Source organism: Protobothrops mucrosquamatus, unplaced genomic scaffold (assembly GCF_001527695.2).
Source record: "Protobothrops mucrosquamatus isolate PMUCROS unplaced genomic scaffold, P.Mucros_1.0 scaffold42, whole genome shotgun sequence".
In the NCBI taxonomy this organism is placed as follows: Eukaryota; Metazoa; Chordata; class Lepidosauria; order Squamata; family Viperidae; genus Protobothrops; species Protobothrops mucrosquamatus.
The window spans coordinates 1,361,520-1,379,960 of NW_015386424.1; the positions used below are offsets into that span (position 1 = coordinate 1,361,520).

Genomic DNA, 18,441 nt, shown 5'->3' on the forward strand with positions numbered 1-18,441 from the left:
CAGTTGTGATTGGGTAATGGCTTTGTGTGTTGTTACCCAAAGAAAAATGACTTTTATCTAATTTTATGGTAATTTACCAAGTTTGGAAAGCACTCCTGTAAATTATAGACTAGATGCAGAGGGCTAGTAGAAAAGTTACATAAAATTCTTCTGAATGTGAAGAAAATACAACATCACACCCAGGAAGTTATATCCTGCTGTTATCCAAATTTGCAATTGGATAACAGCAGTCCTTGCAATTTTTCAATGGACCATGTCAAAAGAAGGGCAACCAGGAGACTGAGGAGTCTGGTAACCAATTCCTATCAAAAACAAATAAAAGATCTGGGAATATATCAACCTTCAGAACAGAAGATTAAGGACACACAAGTCTTCAAATATCTGTCATGCAGAAGATGGAATCTACTTGTTCGTTGTTACTCGAGAGAACAGGACTAGAACTAATGGATGGAAACTACAAGGAAGCAGAGCAGGACTGGAACTAATGGGTGGAAACTGCAAGGAAGCAGATTTTGACCAAACTTTAGGAAAAACTTATCTCACAGCAAAAGCTGCTTGGCAGAAGAATTGACTATCTCAGGAGATGAGATGTTCTTGGTTTCTGGCAGGATTGAAGCAGAGGCCCGTTGACCATCTGGCAGGGATTCAATACAACTTCCTGCATTTAACAAGAAACTGTCCCATGTACAGCTCTTTTTGAGTCTAAAATATTGTTTTCATTTCATCACCCAGGCTTGAAATTACACATAGTCAAAGCTCATACTTCAGCTCTGCACCAAGACAAACAATTAGAGTTAAGTATCAAATATTCCTCTATTATCATGTTTCTGACCCCTCCATAGAGACAATCCCCCATCCACTATCACCAATTCATTGAGAAGAGTTAGGAATAATTTCCCTATTCCCTTGCAAGGGATGTTTATAAGGCCCTGCTCAATTTCTGAAAAAAAAAAGAAGTGTCCTGGTATATGATCAGTTCCTTCCTTTTTAATAATTTATATTTATGTGTTTAATGACTTTACAAGCAGCCCTTTCTGCTTAGTCACCCCACAGTGGAAAATAAAATGGAATAAAAATAAATACAATACAGGTAGTCTTTGGCTTACGACCACGACCACAACTGAGTTCAAAATTTCCATTGCTAAGCAAGACAGTTGGTTATGTGAATTTTGCCCCATTATATGAACTTTCTTACCATGGTTGTTACGTTAATCACTACAATTGTTAAGTTAGTAACTTGGATGTTAAGTGAATCTGGCTTTCCCATTGACTTTGCTTTTCAGAAAGTCACAAAAGGGGACCACGTGACCATGGGATACTGCAACCATCATAAACACATACTAATTGCCAAGCATCTGAATTTTGATCATGTGTCCTTGGGGATAATGCAATGGTCATAAGTGTGAAAAAGTCATAACTCACTTTTTTCAGTGCTATTGTAACTTTGATTTCACTAAATGAATAGTTGTAAGCCGAGGACTATTTGTACATGTCAAATACCAAGCAAATAAAATAACAGCAACTGCTCAGAAGCAATACTTTTTACAGGTACTATACAAGCAGAAGACAATAACTAAACTAATTGCAGAATAAGAAGAGCTGAAGGGAGCCATTTAGATCAATGTGAATCAAACTCACCAAACTTTTCATATGTGTGGACTCCAACTCCCAGAATTCCCCAGCACAAAATCTAACACCCTGTACAGTGCAGACAACCAAATTAAAGCAATTAGAGAATAGTTTCTCCGGCCTACTTGCCATCTCTCTGGGCAACTAGTTTCATTGCTAAAATGTTCTTACTGTTTAAAAGCATTTGGCTGGAATATGGTTTCTGTTACTAATGCCATTGTTCCATATCCAGCGGTCTGGATTTTCGGTCTACTTTTGTGTGATACATTCTTTTAGATCAGAGATCCCCACCCACCAGGCCATGGACCAGTACTGGGCCACACAACATGAGCAAACAATATCAAAACCACACACACACCTCCAGTCCATGGAAAAATTATTTTCCACAAAACCATTTCCTTGTACCAAAAAGGTTTGAGACCATTGTTTTAGATGATATATCTGAAAAGCAAGAGCCAGGCTGGGATTAAGCCAGTGTTGAACTGGTACCAAGGAGGCAGAGATTCCAGTCTTCTCTTAACCATGGAAAATTCCTGGATGACTCTGTTCCTATTCCACAGGGTTTGTTTTGGTAGAAGAGATGCTGTGCATGCTGTCTTGAGCTTCCGAATGAAAGATGGAATAGAAATTTACTAAATTAATGAAAAAAGAAAACTTCTCAATCTTTACCTCCTAAAACCACACATTCCCAATTCTTTCAATTTCCCTTAACAGGAAGATAATTTCTCTTATCATCCACGTTGTTTTTCTTTGAACCTATTTTTGTATCATATTCCTAAAGTATGGTGCCTGCCCAGAACTGAATATAATATTTGGGGTGTGGGTCTGGCCAAATCAGAAACAAGTGGAATTATTACTTCCCTTGATATGGAAATGACATTTTTTATTGATGAAGTTTAAGATTATATTTGCTGTTTTAGCAGGTACATCCCTCTGCTGAGTCACATTCAGATCGTAGTGTTATTCAAGTGTTATTGCTAAGCCAGGATCCCCCATCTTATGCCTATGTATTTCATTTCTATTTCTTAAGCAATGAACTTTGCACTGACCAATGGGTCTGTGGGATAAAACAGGAATTGGGCTATCAGAAAGTCAATTCTGCTATTTTCAGTCAACTCCTCACCTATTAAGTTGTTATTTTGTCTTCTAGGATTTTAGCTTCATATCCAGAGTTTTGGAATGCCTGGAGGGCTCTAAAGGAACATCTGCATTAGAGTCAGTTAGAGATTTATGGTTCAGGAGGAATCAGTCTTATTTTGCTTTATACTTTGGGAGCATATCTTTGTCAGTTTTTGTTATTTAAAAGCCAGAAAGAGTGTTAGATTTTATTTCAAAAAACTGGGTTTCCATTAGTTACCACAGAAGATAGCCAAGGGTCCGCCACCCCACTTTCTCTTCCTTGTTCTCCACCACTTCTTGGAATGAGCATATGAAATCAGTGCATGCTACAGAAATAGGAGCATGGATGTTAAAGAATTAGAGTTAAAATGACCCTTCATTGCAATCCTATCCTTTCTGAAGCAATTTCACCACTAAAGACTGAGGTGATATACAAGTTTACTGATAACATAGATAGTTAGATGTAGCAGACCTGCTTTTGGGGCTTTTGATTTTAAGGAAGACATAATTATTCACATTTAGAATCATTTAATTATTCCCAATCTTACTAGGTACAATTCTGATCATCCCCAATTCTTGGCCAGGTTGAGTTAAAATATTTGTATTCTGATAAGACCTGAAAATGAGTGGGAGAAGCACAACTCTTGCCCATTCTTGATTTATATTCTTCTTCTAAAGATGGTGGGGTAATGGATCTTTTCCTAAAGTTCTTATTGGGGGAAGAGAAATGATGCATCTGTTTCTTACTCCTAGATTACGTATGAACCCAATGACCCAGCTGCCAAGGCTGCATGCTGATCCTGCTGAGATGGAACTGCCAGAGAATGTGTCTATATCACAACTTTGGCACAGCTGTAGGTTAATAGACAACCAGGAGGAAGGCTGCATGCCGTGAAGATGAAATGGTGTGTTTCAGACCTAACGGGACTGTGGGATAAAACAGGAGTTGGGCTATCAGGAAGTCAATGGCACAAGGCGATACAACATGTTAGCAAAAAGATAGAAAAGCCACCCAGGGGGAAGAGAGGGGAAACAGCCTAGGGCAGGTTTATATTCATTTCCTTTGCCAACCTGTCTAAGGTCAGCAAATATTGCAGACCATAGAAGAAAAATGGATCGAGAACAAAGAAAATGAAAAACAGGAAGACCAGAATAAACTTCCTGATGCATTTAACTAAAACTATTTCCCCCATTTTTCAAAATAACAACAACAATGAATTTGAAAAGCCTAAAAAGGTACTATTCCTATTACTACAACTGCCACCATTATAACAACATAGTCTCAATAGCCTACAATCTTGTTCTGTCCGTGTATTTTGAATGTGTAAGTACTTGTTGAAATAAAATTAAAACAAAATGAAGGAGGATGACTTTTTTCTTATTATTTCAGTGAAGAAGGTTAGAATACGTTCAATAAATAAATAAATAACAAACAAACAGATAAATAAATAAGCAAGCGACAAAGGAAGGAGTAAAAAGGCAAGTAGAATGAATAAAAATGCAATCTTCCTTCCTTCCTTCCTTCCTTCCTTCCTTCCTTCCTTCCTTCCTTCCTTCCTTCCTTCTTCCCTCCCTCCCTCCCTCCTTCCCCCAGGAACTGTGGTGGCTCAATGGTTGGAATACAGTATTGCAGGCTAAATTCTGTTGACTGCCAGGAGTTCAATTCTGATTGGTTCAAGACTGACTCAGCCTTCCATCCTTTCGAGGTTGGTAAAATGAGGACCCAGATTGTTGGGGGCAATATGCTGACTCTGTAAACTGCTTAGAAAGGGCTGTAAAGCACCATGAAGCTGTGCATAAGTCTAAGTGCTATTGTTATTCCCTCCCTCCCTCCCTTTTCTTTCTTTCTTTCTTTCTTTCTTTCTTTCTTTCTTTCTTTCTTTCTTTTTCTTTCTTTCCTTCCTTCCTTCCTTCCTTCCTTCCTTCCTTCCTTCCTTCCTTTCTTCCTTCCTTCCTTCTTTCTTTCTTTCTTTCTTTCTTTCTTTCTTTCTTTCTTTCTTTCTTTCTTTCACTAAAGCAGTTTGGGGGAATGATGAATTCTGTAGCTGAGCTGATGCTCTCTTGAGTTTGGTTGTTTGTCTGCAGACATTTCATTTACTGACTAAATAACATCAGTGTGTGGAATTCACTCAGTTTCTATATAGCACAGTAGCTTGCCCTGCCATTGTTTGTGGGGGCATGGTTTTCTTCTTGGTAAGTTCCTTGATTAAGGTATTGTTTCCTGCTTGATTGTTTGTCTGGTGTTAATCCCTGCTTATCTGGGTGTTGGTTGATAGAGAATGCATTCTTTTTGTTTCCTTCTTACCTTCTTATTCTCTATTTTGACTGTTGTGTAAATGTGGTTTCTTTCTATGGGTCTATTGATAGCTGATCCATCTGAATGCTAAGTGTCCAGAAATTCCTTAGTGGTTTTGGATTCAGCTTGGTCTAGGACAGGGTTAGGGAACCTTGGCTCTTTTATGACTTGTGGACTTCAATACCCAGAATTCTTGAACCAGCCATGCTGACTCAGAAATTCTGGGAGTTGAAGTCCACAAGTCATAAAAGAGCCAAGATTTCCTACCCCTGGTCTAGGATGCTCAATTTGCCAGTTGAAACTATAGCTGAGTCTGTTCATGTGTTTTGAGATTAAAAAGTTACAACACATGGTCAGACTGTCCAAAATACTTGGATTGGATAGGTGTCCACAACACAATGGACAGACTCACAACACATGGACTGACTTATATTACTTTTTCTTTCAGTTCTGTTGTTACTTTATGGCTAACTTTGTATAAAAACATATGAAGGTTTTGCACTTCTTTTGGAGAACATAGAGCTCAGCCCAAAAAGTGAATGAGGGAACAGACTTATGCAACAAATCAAACTTTCTCAGATCCATTATGTAAATTCTTAAAAGAAATGTGCCCTAATTTCTTGAAACAATATCATCTATATATTTCACCTCATGATTAAAAATCTAGGGAGGAGCCTTAATTATCTGGAAGGATTTTAAATGTGTCATTGAAATGCTGAGGTAGTACATTAATATAGCTTAATTTATTGGATAATGCCTTTAAATAACTATTTCAGAAAAAGAAGGAACTGTTCTAAACTAAGAAAGCAAAGCTTCCATTAACTAGCCACAGACAATTCAGAGGATTCATGAATGTAAAACATATCTTCATAAAAGCAAATTACAAAGAAAATGGCTTGCCAAAGGAAAATATGCAAATGTACGTTTTAAATGCTGTTAGTGAAATCTGCATGGTAAAGCTGGTTTCACTCAGTAGAATGAGAGAAAAATATGATTTCACTTTGGGGCAAGGTCAAGAATGTGAACTATATCCTAGAGGGCCCAGAATATTACTTTTAAAATCTTTAACTCTACAAATCCAGGTGGCTATAAAAATTATGTTTTTTCATATGAGTTTGCATAAGCTTTACTAACCACAAGAAGTAAGGTATTTGCTGTAATGGTAGCAAAACTCTGTAATACCCTCTTTCCTGATACGTTTTTATGGATTTTGCATTTGTTTTAATTCAATAAAAATTTTCGCCATCAAGTTATCTTGTTTAGTGTTAATTTTGGATAATAGTAACACAGATGCTTGTAACAAAAGATCTGAGACTTAATTTAAATCATACTTTCGGATCTGAATTAAGGATCTATTTGATTAAACATACCCATCTATTTGATTAAACATTCTGAGGAACTAATTTGAAGGTGCAGGTAAATAAAATGGATTCACTTTTCTAGAGTCTGTTTCCCAGTTTCACAACTAATCTTATGTTATGTTCATACACTGTGCTAATACAGAGTGTGGTTTGTTTGACTTTTGGCTTTATCTGCCAAGGGAAAGCCAGCTAATACAATGTGTGAAGCCAATCTATTATGGCTTATTCTTATTTATACAAGAACGTATTTATATGATAAACCATAGCTTAATAATGGGGGTGAATCAAGCCCGTGTCTACCCCAGAGAGAAGTCAAGTTGCATTCTTTTCATAAATGATGCCTACTTACAGAACAAAAATGTTGACAGAAGACAGAAGTAACTGTCCACATATCTATAAAGGTTAGAAAAACGGAGAACGAAACTAGAGAAGTACAGGTCTTACAGTCAGATGTGATTTCATAAGGGGAATTGAGGCGTGCATCTCCACAAGGTGATGTGCTCACGTATAAATGGAACAGAATGTTCTCTTTTAGCCTGTAGCCTCCCTCTTTTAACCGCACAAAGATTGATCGTTCGCTGTCTTCTTGTTGTCTGCTAGGATCACAAAGAAAGGTTGCAGGTTATTTTTTTACATTCCAAATCAGAACTAATTCTTTTCTCCCTATGGGTTAGCTTTCAGACTCTTGGTTAAGTTCTCTTTATGGTATCTCATATAATTTCTCTCTAGCAGATGATTTTAATGAACTCTACAATATCACAGGGAATTAAAAATCTTTAGCTATCAAACTAATACAAGTCAACAAACAAAAATATCTGATAAGAAATATCAGAAAATATGTCATTATTAAAACAATTATGGGTCATAATCACTTCTGTACCATAACATGCCTTTTAAAAGACAATACAAAATGTAAATGTTGAATGGGTTTCAACAGTCTAGAACAGGGGTAGGCAACCTTGGTTCTTTTATGACTCGTGGACTTCAACTCCCAGAATTCCTGAGCCAGCCATGCTGGCTCAGGAATTCTGGGAGTTGAAGTCCACGAGTCATAAAAGAGCCAAGGTTGCCTACCCCTAGTCTATAACAACAGTTAATCTAACATAACCAGAACTGTTTGCCACTCATTTCAGCTTTAATATAATCTATAGAAGCATTACATACTGATCACAGTTTTTTGTAAATTCAGTGAGAAAGGTTGAGTCAAAGGGATGAGTGGTAATACGGTTCTGTTCCTTATTAACAATTTAAAAAAAATATTTAAGTAGTAGATGGGAACTGGAAGCTGTAAATAACCTAAAATTTCTCCATTTCTGCTTTTTTAAAGACTATGATAATATCACTGATAATTATTATTTTTATGAATAGACTGATAACAACAGCAATGTTCAAATGTCACAATGAATGACAACCAACAGATTCCCATGATACTAATGAACACACCTAGACATCAAGTACATGCCACAATGATGTCATTATGATAGCAACATTTGCCATATGGGTCATCACTTGCCCCCTTGTCTATCTCCTTGATGCCTATAGACACCTATAGTTGGAGCATGTGATAGAGTACTTTTCTTTGTAGGTTTATCAACTCTCAAGGTCCAAAATGAGGCATATGAGCATGCTTATTTCAATACTTTGCATATTATTTGCATAGTGTTTTCAGTCATTCAGCTTCAAAACATCAGCCAATCTCCTGGGTTGAGTTTTACTATTTTTTGCCTTTAATCTCTTGCAATAGTTTTTTTAAAAGTTATTTTTATTCTGCTTATAAAGTAAATATTACAAACACAGCTCTTAAGTGGAGCTGAGCAGGATATCCAGAACACCAGGACAAAAACACTCTTTGACAAAAAAGAGTATACTGTATATGTTTGATACAGATGATGGGCTAAAGCAGGGGTCTTCAATTCCTTGCTGAGGAATTCTGGGAATTGAAGTCCACAAGTCATAAAAGGGCCAGGTTTGAAGACCCCTGGGCTAAAGCATTATACAAATGTTCCCAAATAAATTGAAAATAGTATTTTTTAAAAAAATAATCCTTTCTATTTCTTCCTTTTGGGTCCAGAATCTGTGCCAACTTTTAAGTTACTACTAGATTGCACATCCATTATGATTAGAAAACCATTGTAAGAACCATCCTGAAGTATGTACTTTTCCCACGGGCTCATCCTGTGGAATCGGGCAGATTTCAATTATGCAACTTTGAATGTTTAGCTTGGCTTTCTAGGGAGGGTGTAAGTTCTGATAAAACTTACTAATGACATTTACAACTTTATAACTGTGCTAAGAAGGGCAGTGGGGAAAATGCACACACCTGAATCCTACCAGATTTAGTCTCAGCTACAAACCTAAGATCTATGTAACAAACCATGATGACTGCTCAGATTGTTTTTTCTTTTCTGGGTGTTTCTGAGCTTGCCTATGATATACAGCTGCCTCATGTCAAGGTGAGTTTGCTTCAACCATCAGCAGCTCTCTGGTATTTTGTATACTGTAAACATCTGGAATTGGAGATGCCAGATGTTGCCTTTGTGTAGTTTGAAGCTGCATGGCTTTGAAGAAACATGGAATTCAACCAAAAAGCATGTAGATCAAGATTTCATTTGTTCTCTTCTTAGTAATCCTCCAATACATATACAAAGGCCTGGTGTATGGAAGGGAGCAAGTGTGAAAAAATCAAGATGGTATCCAGAACTTCCAAATACTCTGTAAAATAATATGATGGTTTATTTGTCAAATACTAGAGACTTGAGATTTCTCATGTGCTGACACTAGAACTATACAAAGGTCAAGACAAAAGTGTAGAAATATATTCTTTCACTCTCAAATCATATATTTTTTCTCTTGTAAATTTCTCACACCCATGCTAAGTAAGTATTTTCTAGGATAATTATTGTTCTTGCTGGTTCTAAACATAGCTAGAATATTTTTCTTCTTCCACAAGGCCAGTCAAGAATCTCAGCAACATCTTGCATTGCATTTTTGACCAGCTTGTCTCTCAATTGAAACCCTACCACCTTGTTCTAAATGCAAAAAGTCTGAATGCTGTTAAAACCATTGGACTGTCACTCTTCCATGGTTTGCTTGTTTTTATGCTATGATGCATTTTCTGTTGAGGATAATTTATAGTCACATTTCCCTCCTTGACAGAACACTGAGGCACTTGAGAGAAGGTAGATGCATGCAGCTGCCTCATTTCCCTACTGTTCTTCCCAAAACCTCCCATCCACTTTATCTGCATTATCACCTTGACACAAAACTTTAGAACAAAAAAGCACCTGAAGATTTTGCCTCTCCAGGATTTAAAGCAAACATACTCATTTCGAAGTAATGTAGTACAAACATAGTTTTCACTTGGACGGTCCACAAAGGTTCCTTCTTATTGTTATGTTAAAGTGGAAGGTTCCTGATAATGGTTTATTAGTCTGGATACAATGGGATCTTTATTAGCCTGGGTACAATGGGATCTTTCAACCTGGTAGGGAACTTTTTATGCCAGGGTTCAGCTCGTACTGTTGCCCAATATGTTTGATGTCAGAAACTAAAAATGAGGTACTGATCCAAGCAGGTACTGATCCAGTTTCACTTGGAGACATTGTCCAAAATGGTACTTTGAACCTTTCTTCAGTAATCATGTTAGACATTATATTTATTTAAGATAGAAGATGAATTAATGCATGGCCAGTGGCTCTACCAATCAGCTTTTTGCTACCACCTTCTAGAATTCTAGGAATGGGGAGGGACAGGAAGGGGAAGGAGAGGACCAATGGTAAGAAAATGAAAGAGAAGGAATCCCAAACAAGAGCAGATGCAATTTCTCCCTCTAGTCCATCTTCCTTCCAGACATGTAATTGTATCTTTTGCCTTGAAGTACTTCTCCTTTGATATAGGGAATATAAGATGTTTTCCTCATTTCAGCAATAATTGCCTGGGAGATTATTTTTCTGGTAAGAATAAGGTACATTGGACAAATCCTAAAATAAATGCATTGTGAATTAAATTAATCTCTCACTCTGCAATACTTTGACTTTTGTATTTCAGGATGAATTATGATTCTCTTTCTCAATTTGTTTGTGTGTGTATGTGTGTGTGTATATATATACATGTATCTGGGTTAGCACAGGAAGAGCTTTGACTCCTGGCTAAACAGAGAGTCATCTGGACGAGTTGTTGAGAGCAGAATTTTCTGCTGCTGGGAGAATTCCACCACAAAACAACACAGCATTGATCCAAATAACATAATAACATAACTAAATGTGCTATGAAACTGGATCAATACATAAAAAACAATGATTGCGGTTTTATCCTTAGAGGCATGGATGCCATGCTTAACACAAAGCAAGCAGAGGGACTGCTAAATAAAGAAAATAATTTAATGTAAGCCCAGGATAGAGTTGAAGAGGGCTGGGCTGAGTGGGATTCAGAGGTTATGCAAGCAAAACAGTCAGATATGTGGACCAGCTTTGTTCCCGCTTTGTCTCATTGTTCTTTTGACTTATGCTTATCGCTTCTTTTATTACCATGTGAATCTCCAGTGTATTTATATCCAGTGTTATAAGACAGCCAGCGGGTTTTTAAATCCCTTTCTCCAAAGCAAAACCAAATGTAACCTTAGGAATACCACCTAAGGACTTTCCCATTTGATTGGACATTTTAAATGCTTTCATCCCCATTTGTTTCTTAGGTTTGCTGACTCTCCGTGGGCTGCTTTTATCGAACTGTATCTTGTGTGAAAAAACTATGTCTTTTTTACACTGTCCTGCAGGGGCATCCACTGGGTGTGCTTAAAGTCAAGATGGCCAGTACAATCAATAGAAGCAATGTACAAAAAACAGGCAGACTGGGTATTTTCATCTTGGATATTTTCATCTAGCAAAATGCCAAATGATCTTCATAATACCATTATTACACTAATTCTACCATTATGTATTTGTGTATTGGTATCTGATAGAAATGTGTAAATTACAGCATTTGCATTATGATAGCATCATATGTGTATTATCATTTGTCTGCTGTGCCTTCTCAAAGACATCCTTGCTTGTTTGATAAATTTAAAATAACATTGGTTGAACAAAGGATCCATCTAGGCACTAGGGCAGTGATGGCGAACCTTTTAGAGATTGAGTGCCCAAAAACTGGCCCCGCCCCTGCTCCACCCCCCCTGCCCTGCCCCCGCTCTGCCCCCCATCCCCTGCCCCGCCTGCCCACAGGACCACTCACCACCTCCAGGGCCCGCTGCAGATCGCCCAGGCAGCCCAGCAGCACTATGGCAGCCACACCCTCTGCCCGTGCCCTGCAGCATCAATTGCATGATGGGGTGTGAGGACAGAGTCTTGTCTATGCTGCCTGGCTGCCATGTCCTTGGCTGCGCTGCTCCGTGTGGGCCATGCTCGAGGGCGACTCTCCTTCAGGGGATCTGCTGGAGAGGAGGGGGTCACGGGGGGAGGCAAGGCTGGGGCAACGGCACGTGTGCCCACAGAGAGGGCTCCGAGTGCCACCTCTGAGACCCATGCCACAGGATCGCCATCACTGCACTAGGGTTTGGTCTCATTATTAATATCAAGATTTTAAAGAGTGCATAGTCATTGTATAAATGAACTTTTCTAACAATTAGACTAACCATAGTAGTTGAGAATCAAGCATCAGACAAACCATGATAATTTTTGCTACAGGGGATGTGAGATTAGAAGGAGAATGATAGTCCAAAATCGAACCATTGCTCCGTGGATCAGCATGGCAAGAAAGCTACATCCATAATATGACAGTGATTTATGAATTGTGACCGTGGCATGACATAGTCAGAATCAGTATTGATCAGACTGCATACGAGTTCATATATAGTTGTTCATCATTTGAAAAATATAACATCCAGCAATCCAGAGAAACGTATTCTTAGTATAAAAAGAGTCCTGGGTTGACCTTCCTACATCACTAGGTTTAGTGGAAACAGACTTTTCTTTGGAGTCTAGAGAGCAGACTATGCTAAAAAAACCAGTTGCCTGTCTTCTTATATATAAAATAGCTTCTGCAAACTAAAGAGCTTTTTTATTACTTTGTTGCGTTTGAAATGCTTTTCTATGTAAAGAATCCACATATTCACAGGCAAGTTACTAAACAATATTTTATTGAATGATATATATGAGCTTGGATTTATCTACTTGACATAATTATATGGGGAAGACTTAATGATACCATAATACATGATGTAATTTTACCATTTATATAATTACACCACGTTGTTTCTTTTCTTACCAGTTCAGACGCTCATGGTACTTAATGTTCAGTTTCTCATATTGCCTTTTTTTCCTAATAGAACTAAATCAGCTATGATATTAATTGTATTACTGTAACTAATTTAGTTAAATTCTCTTTTCCCTGTCATGGCCCTCCCAAAATAAACAAGGGAATCAACCAACCAACTCCTTTTCTGAAAACCATTTGCATTTCAAGAGCAACCTCTATTGATGCTAATATAGACAATTTCTTCCATCATCAGCAGCAACTATCCAAGAAAGTTTAGGGATATACAGAGGAAGAAAACTCTTTCCCCAACCTGAACTTTGATTCTGCTATTTACATAATAAGCAAAAGTAAAATACAACCAATCCTACAATTAGAATCATGTCTAGCTTTAGACAATCCTTGTTGATGAACTTGATACCTATCTTGGGGTAAAGCAAATGTGGTACTCCAAATGTTACCGAATTACAGTTCCCAGCATTTTCACCCAATCTGAGATAAAGAAATTTGTGATTCAGCAATAAATGGACTACTACAGGTTGCTTTCTTCTGGCCTAATTAGGCAGAAAAATGAAGCTGATGTCTCAACTAGCAGGAGGGTTAGGACCAAATTTCTAAGAATTTCCATCTGCAAAAGGAAGATGGAGGCAGAGAAAGAGAGAGAGGAATCACATTATGTCATGTCTCTATGTATGCAGTTTTGTATGACATTTGATTGAATATTTACTTATGCCTCCATGAGTAAATGTTTAATTGAACATCATGTAAAACTGCATACATGGAGACATGATATAATATGATTCCTCTCTCTCTCTTTCTCTGAGAATTTAAGGGAAGATAGACTATCTGTTTTTATACATCCTTTCCTGTCACACTGCTAAGCACCAAGACATGGATAGGGCCTAAAGTTCTACTATTTAAAATGCAATGCTACCTGAATACAATTCCCATTAGAGAGATTGAAATCCATAAAAAGATCTGGCCACAAATGTCTCAAAAGAGGAGAAAACTACTACTGTTCTGTTTCCTGGTAGTTTATCTAAGTCAAATAATGTGAAAGATACAAAGATAGGGTAGACTGGGTTGCAATAAGGCATTAACAGTCAAGAAACATTTAGACCAGATTAATGCTCCAATTGCTGTCTTATGCTATTAATTTTTCACAGATAGAGGGGAGTATTATTATGCACTATTGAATCCGAAGGACTGCTATCTGTTTCATGTGCCATGTGCCATAAAAGAGAGGTCTTTTATGCCCACAAGTGCCTTAATGGCAGCTGGATACAAGAAAGTATATTCATTGTAAATAGTTTTCCCAATATGATTCAGCCAAAGTGAAGGAAGAAAATGCCCATAATGAGAAGGTAGTTAGTTTTTCATTCTTAGCTATTTCCTGTTTTTATCAAGTCTTGATTAATGTGTTAATCAGATACAACCAAGAAGCTTTAAGAAACATGATTTTATTATGAACATCTAATCATTGCTGAAGAAAAACAGGCCAACATAAAAGAGTTCTAAGCAGCCTTGTATCATTACATAGTTGTATTTTAATAGAGGAGGGAGAATCTAAAACAGATTTCCTGAATCAGTGATGGTAAATTAAAAAACAACTCAAAAATTTGCATTAGAACCTTCTTATTTCCATCGAATTTAATCCAGGGTTCTCATTGCCTGAATTCAATAGATTGCTACTATGAACCCAACAATGCAATGTAGTTGCATTAATCTGAAATTAGTCCACTACCAGGCAAATATGAGAAGGGATGATGGTGGTGGACTGGGGGCTTGAGGAAACTCTTATGCTACTGCCCAAGGCTTCAAAATTCAGGGATTGTCCACACTTGGAGGCTACAATAATTGGTTTCTGAGCTCGTAGTATTTATAATGATCAATAATTTATTGGCTACCCAAGGCTACAACTGAATGGCAAGCCTGTGAAATCAGAGCACTTAAAGAATCAAATATATTTCATGCTGTTATTTCTCATGCCATTCTCCTATTTGTATTTACTGATGAAACAAGAGCCATTTTATCTACATCATGGATTGAAGACAGTGAAGCAAGAAAATTAAATGATGGTTCTTTTCAACTACTAGAATTGAAATGCAGTTGCAAGTTGGGTGCTTCAGAGGACGGTGGTTGGGCTTCTTCCTACTTGGTGTTCTTGTAAGCCAGGGGTGTCAAACTCGCAACGTCACGTGATATGTCGCGATGTCTCGTGACTTTTTTTGCCATTGCCGACAATGGGGTGGGTGCGGTTTTGCTATGATGCATCCAGCCCATGGGCCAGCAGTTTGACACTCCTGTTGTAAGCTATATACCTCCAAAATACCAACTGAATCTTATTGGGAACAACCTGCATATACAATAGAATTTGGGTGAAGTCTCACCAAGCTGACCACCAAAGCTATTTTATGAATATCAACTGATATTGCAAGCAGGCCAACTGGTTGGTTAACTGCAAGGCTTTGCTGTTGTTTCCTGTTTTCTATTTCTTATAAGCAGCAGCGAATTGGAAACAATGACCAGGAGAAGACAGAAGAGCCACGGATGTAGAATTGCTACTACAAAATGTAGCAGGTGTGGGCATGAATCTGGATATCTTTAAATGCAGATAAGATAAAATTCATACCTGCCAGTCAAGGGTTGCTAGTTATGATTAGATGCCATCAAGCTGATGACTTTTAGCAACCACATATATTTTTCCCAGGAGCTAGTTAATATAGCTATATGGATTAATATTCACAATTACTCCAGCATGCTTTTAAGTATGATTGCTGTACAATGTTCAGGAAGATGTTATTGCCATGATACGCTGATGAATTTCTCACAAGCCCATATTTGTTTCTCTGGATGCAGAGAACTCTGAATGAAGCAACCTGATCCAACTTTATCAATTCTGATTGGAGTTGTGTTTGTATCTGATCATTTCCTTGCAACTTTTCAGATAGATGACATACTCTTTCCAACATGTAGTTTTGTTTTCTAAAATGCATTTCAGACTCCTCGGATAATCCCTTTTTTCTGAGTACTACCTAAATGAAACTTACCTCAAGTGCAGCTCCAGCTGTGAATAAAGGAAGTGAATGAAAGCTCTCCTAGCCACAATTTCTGCATGGCAATCGTTGACCACGAGTCCTTGATCATTAAGATATTCTCCATTTAGGCATTTGGTGCCTGAAGAGAGCACAATAACCTGAGCCTGCTGAATGTCCATACCTATGGGGGAAAAAAACCAGCACACACAATCAAAAGCTCATCATGGCTTGAAATTATGTCTTCATGTAGCACCAGAATCAGTTCTAAATGGGTGATTACTTGACTCTGGGGTTAAATAGTGATCATGGGTCTCATCGCATATGTATGGTGCAGTAATGTATGATCTGTTTCGATATGGACCACTAATTCCCACATCAAAGTCAACCAGAAAGTTTACTTTTTAAATCATTAACCATAGATGATATATCCCGTAAGGAAATAATAAAGACATTCCTGAAACCCAGATGAACAATAATCTTTCGGGGAACTTTATTTTGTTGTTATCACTGCTGTTCCTTTTTTATGATAGAAACAGACATCCTATATATTGTGGGCTTTCATTTCCTTGGCATTGGAATGACTAATAAAAAGTGGGTTTTAGAGTGTCTTTTTTTCCCAAAGAATCATGTATATTTTAATGCATAAATCTCTAGTTCAACTGATGAACATGCATTTCTTTATAAAATGGGAACAGTTATCAGGGCTGTGCCTCCCTGCTTTGCAATATGGCTGAAGATATCCTTGAGAATGTCCACTGCAAGTGGAATTTGCCAATCCAGTGGGATATGAGATGCTGTGTTTCCTCCATAGTCACCTCTCTCTTTTTGGACAGTGCACTCCAGAGATATTCTGCACCAGTTGTAGCTTCCAAATAACTCTTTACGGGAGCCTCATGTAGAGCATGTTGCGATAACCCAGCTCAGAGATGATGTGGTATCTACTATACTTGAGGGCCATGGGCATACCCCAAATTCCAGGGTCTTCTTGAGATCACATCTGGTGAAGTAGGACTAGGGGGCCAAGGTTCAAAGTCATAGCTAGGGAATAAACCATTTTCTTAGATCAAGCTACTTCACTGTTTTTGTAAGAATAAAATCTGAGCTACACATTACTGCCACAGTTGTTGCATACACAGGCAGGAGTTTTATATTTAAACATTTCACAAAGTCTAGTTAGAAAAAAGCATAGTATGTTTAGATGCCCTCAAGTATTAAGCTATAAATGGTTGAAAGTAATTTGCTCATAATCTCCTTCAGCAAACAATTGCTTTGTATTATTCTTGTAAACTAGGTGAAGGATGCTGCAGCCTAAGTAAAACCCAAGTAATTAAATAACTATTAAAAAGAATTAATCTCAGGAGACGTGCTGCTTTAAAACTACATGCGCGTGCACTCACATACATGTTTTTCTATTTTTATCTTGTTCAACCCAACGTTTGCACAGGCATATTAAAAGACTCACTTTCTCCAAAATAATGGTAATTAAGCCTTGGAAACAGTATTTTATGCTTGTTATAGCCGTGATGCCTGTCTTATCTATTTGGGAAAGAATTTTGAGTATGTCTTTTGTAAATTTTAAAATGAAACAACTTAAGGGATGATGAGAGCAGGTGGGAGGTGGACGTAAGGAAGAAACTAGGCAGAATATCAATGAATTTAAAACTGGAGAGGGCTTTCAACACTGGACTGAATTCTTAGAAAAGTTTCTAATCAGATCACATTGCAAGAGAATGAAACTGAGATGGGACAAAAAACTCAGAGATGAGCAGCAACACCTGCAATGACCAAGCATAATTTCCTCCAACCTGTCTGGGAAAAACTAAGAGCAGCAGGCTAATAATTGCATTATTTTTTTTATGGAAATATTGACATATGACAATGGTGCAAGAAGAACTGGGGAAAACATAGAAGGTAAATGTAGGCAGATAAGAAGATGGTTATTTTATTGGGTTCCTTTAGAATGTTAGTGACTTAATTGTTCATCTGGAAAAAATATCTGCCCCCAGGGTATTTACCAGGTAGAGATTCCTAAAAAGGACTTACTGAACATAATTGTATGCAAAGAATGCATTCTATCAATCAGTTACAGAGCTTGCATCACACTTTTGATTTTGGGATAAGATGGCAATTATAATCCCCATTGTGTAGGAAGGCTGATCAAAGTGGGTTTTTTCAGAATGTATCTTCTTTTTAATTATGGCTGATTTCTTTGCAAAACAGTGACAATCCAATATCTGTAAGAAGCTGAATTGCCATTCAAGGGTTAACTTTTTCCTTTTTTGTTACCATCCATTCCCAGTAAACCCAACTGTCTGTAACCCTCCAGTGAACACTTGAGTAAATTGCAAAATGTTTTCAGATACTTATAACCAGCTTTGCAAATAGATTCTCAGCAATGCAAATGTCCTCAGCCATGCAAATAGACCATTATCAGCTTGGCAAATTTTTTAGCATTCCCATGTAACCTAATTTGCTTTCTCGCCTGATCTACAACTTTCAGCTCTTTTGCTCTACCACCTAATGAAGAGATCTGTGAACAGCGAGTTGTTCACAGACTACTGTAATGCTCTCTACATGGGGCTCCCTCTGAGGAGCACCCGGAGACTTCAACTGGTCCAGAATGCGGCCGCGCGGGCGGTGTGGGGAGGGACTCGTCGCTCCCATGTGACACCGCTGCTGCGCGAGCTGCACTGGTTACCAGTGGTCTTCCGGGTGCGCTTTAAGGTGTTAGTTACCACCTTTAAAGCGCTCC

At 37.9% G+C, this 18,441-nt stretch overlaps 1 protein-coding gene across 1 annotated transcript in view; it reads right to left on the minus strand.

Annotated features, from left to right (window-relative positions):
- Positions 1-18,441, minus strand: part of ADARB2 (adenosine deaminase RNA specific B2 (inactive)) — a 136,233-nt gene that overhangs the window by 33,401 nt on the left and 84,391 nt on the right. Inside the window, exons 6-7 of the mRNA XM_029283249.1 lie at positions 15,702-15,870; positions 6,850-7,001 (exon numbers count right to left, since the gene is read on the minus strand). Of these exons, the coding sequence (XP_029139082.1) occupies positions 6,850-7,001; positions 15,702-15,870 (321 nt within the window). The remainder of the gene's footprint in view (positions 1-6,849; positions 7,002-15,701; positions 15,871-18,441) is intronic.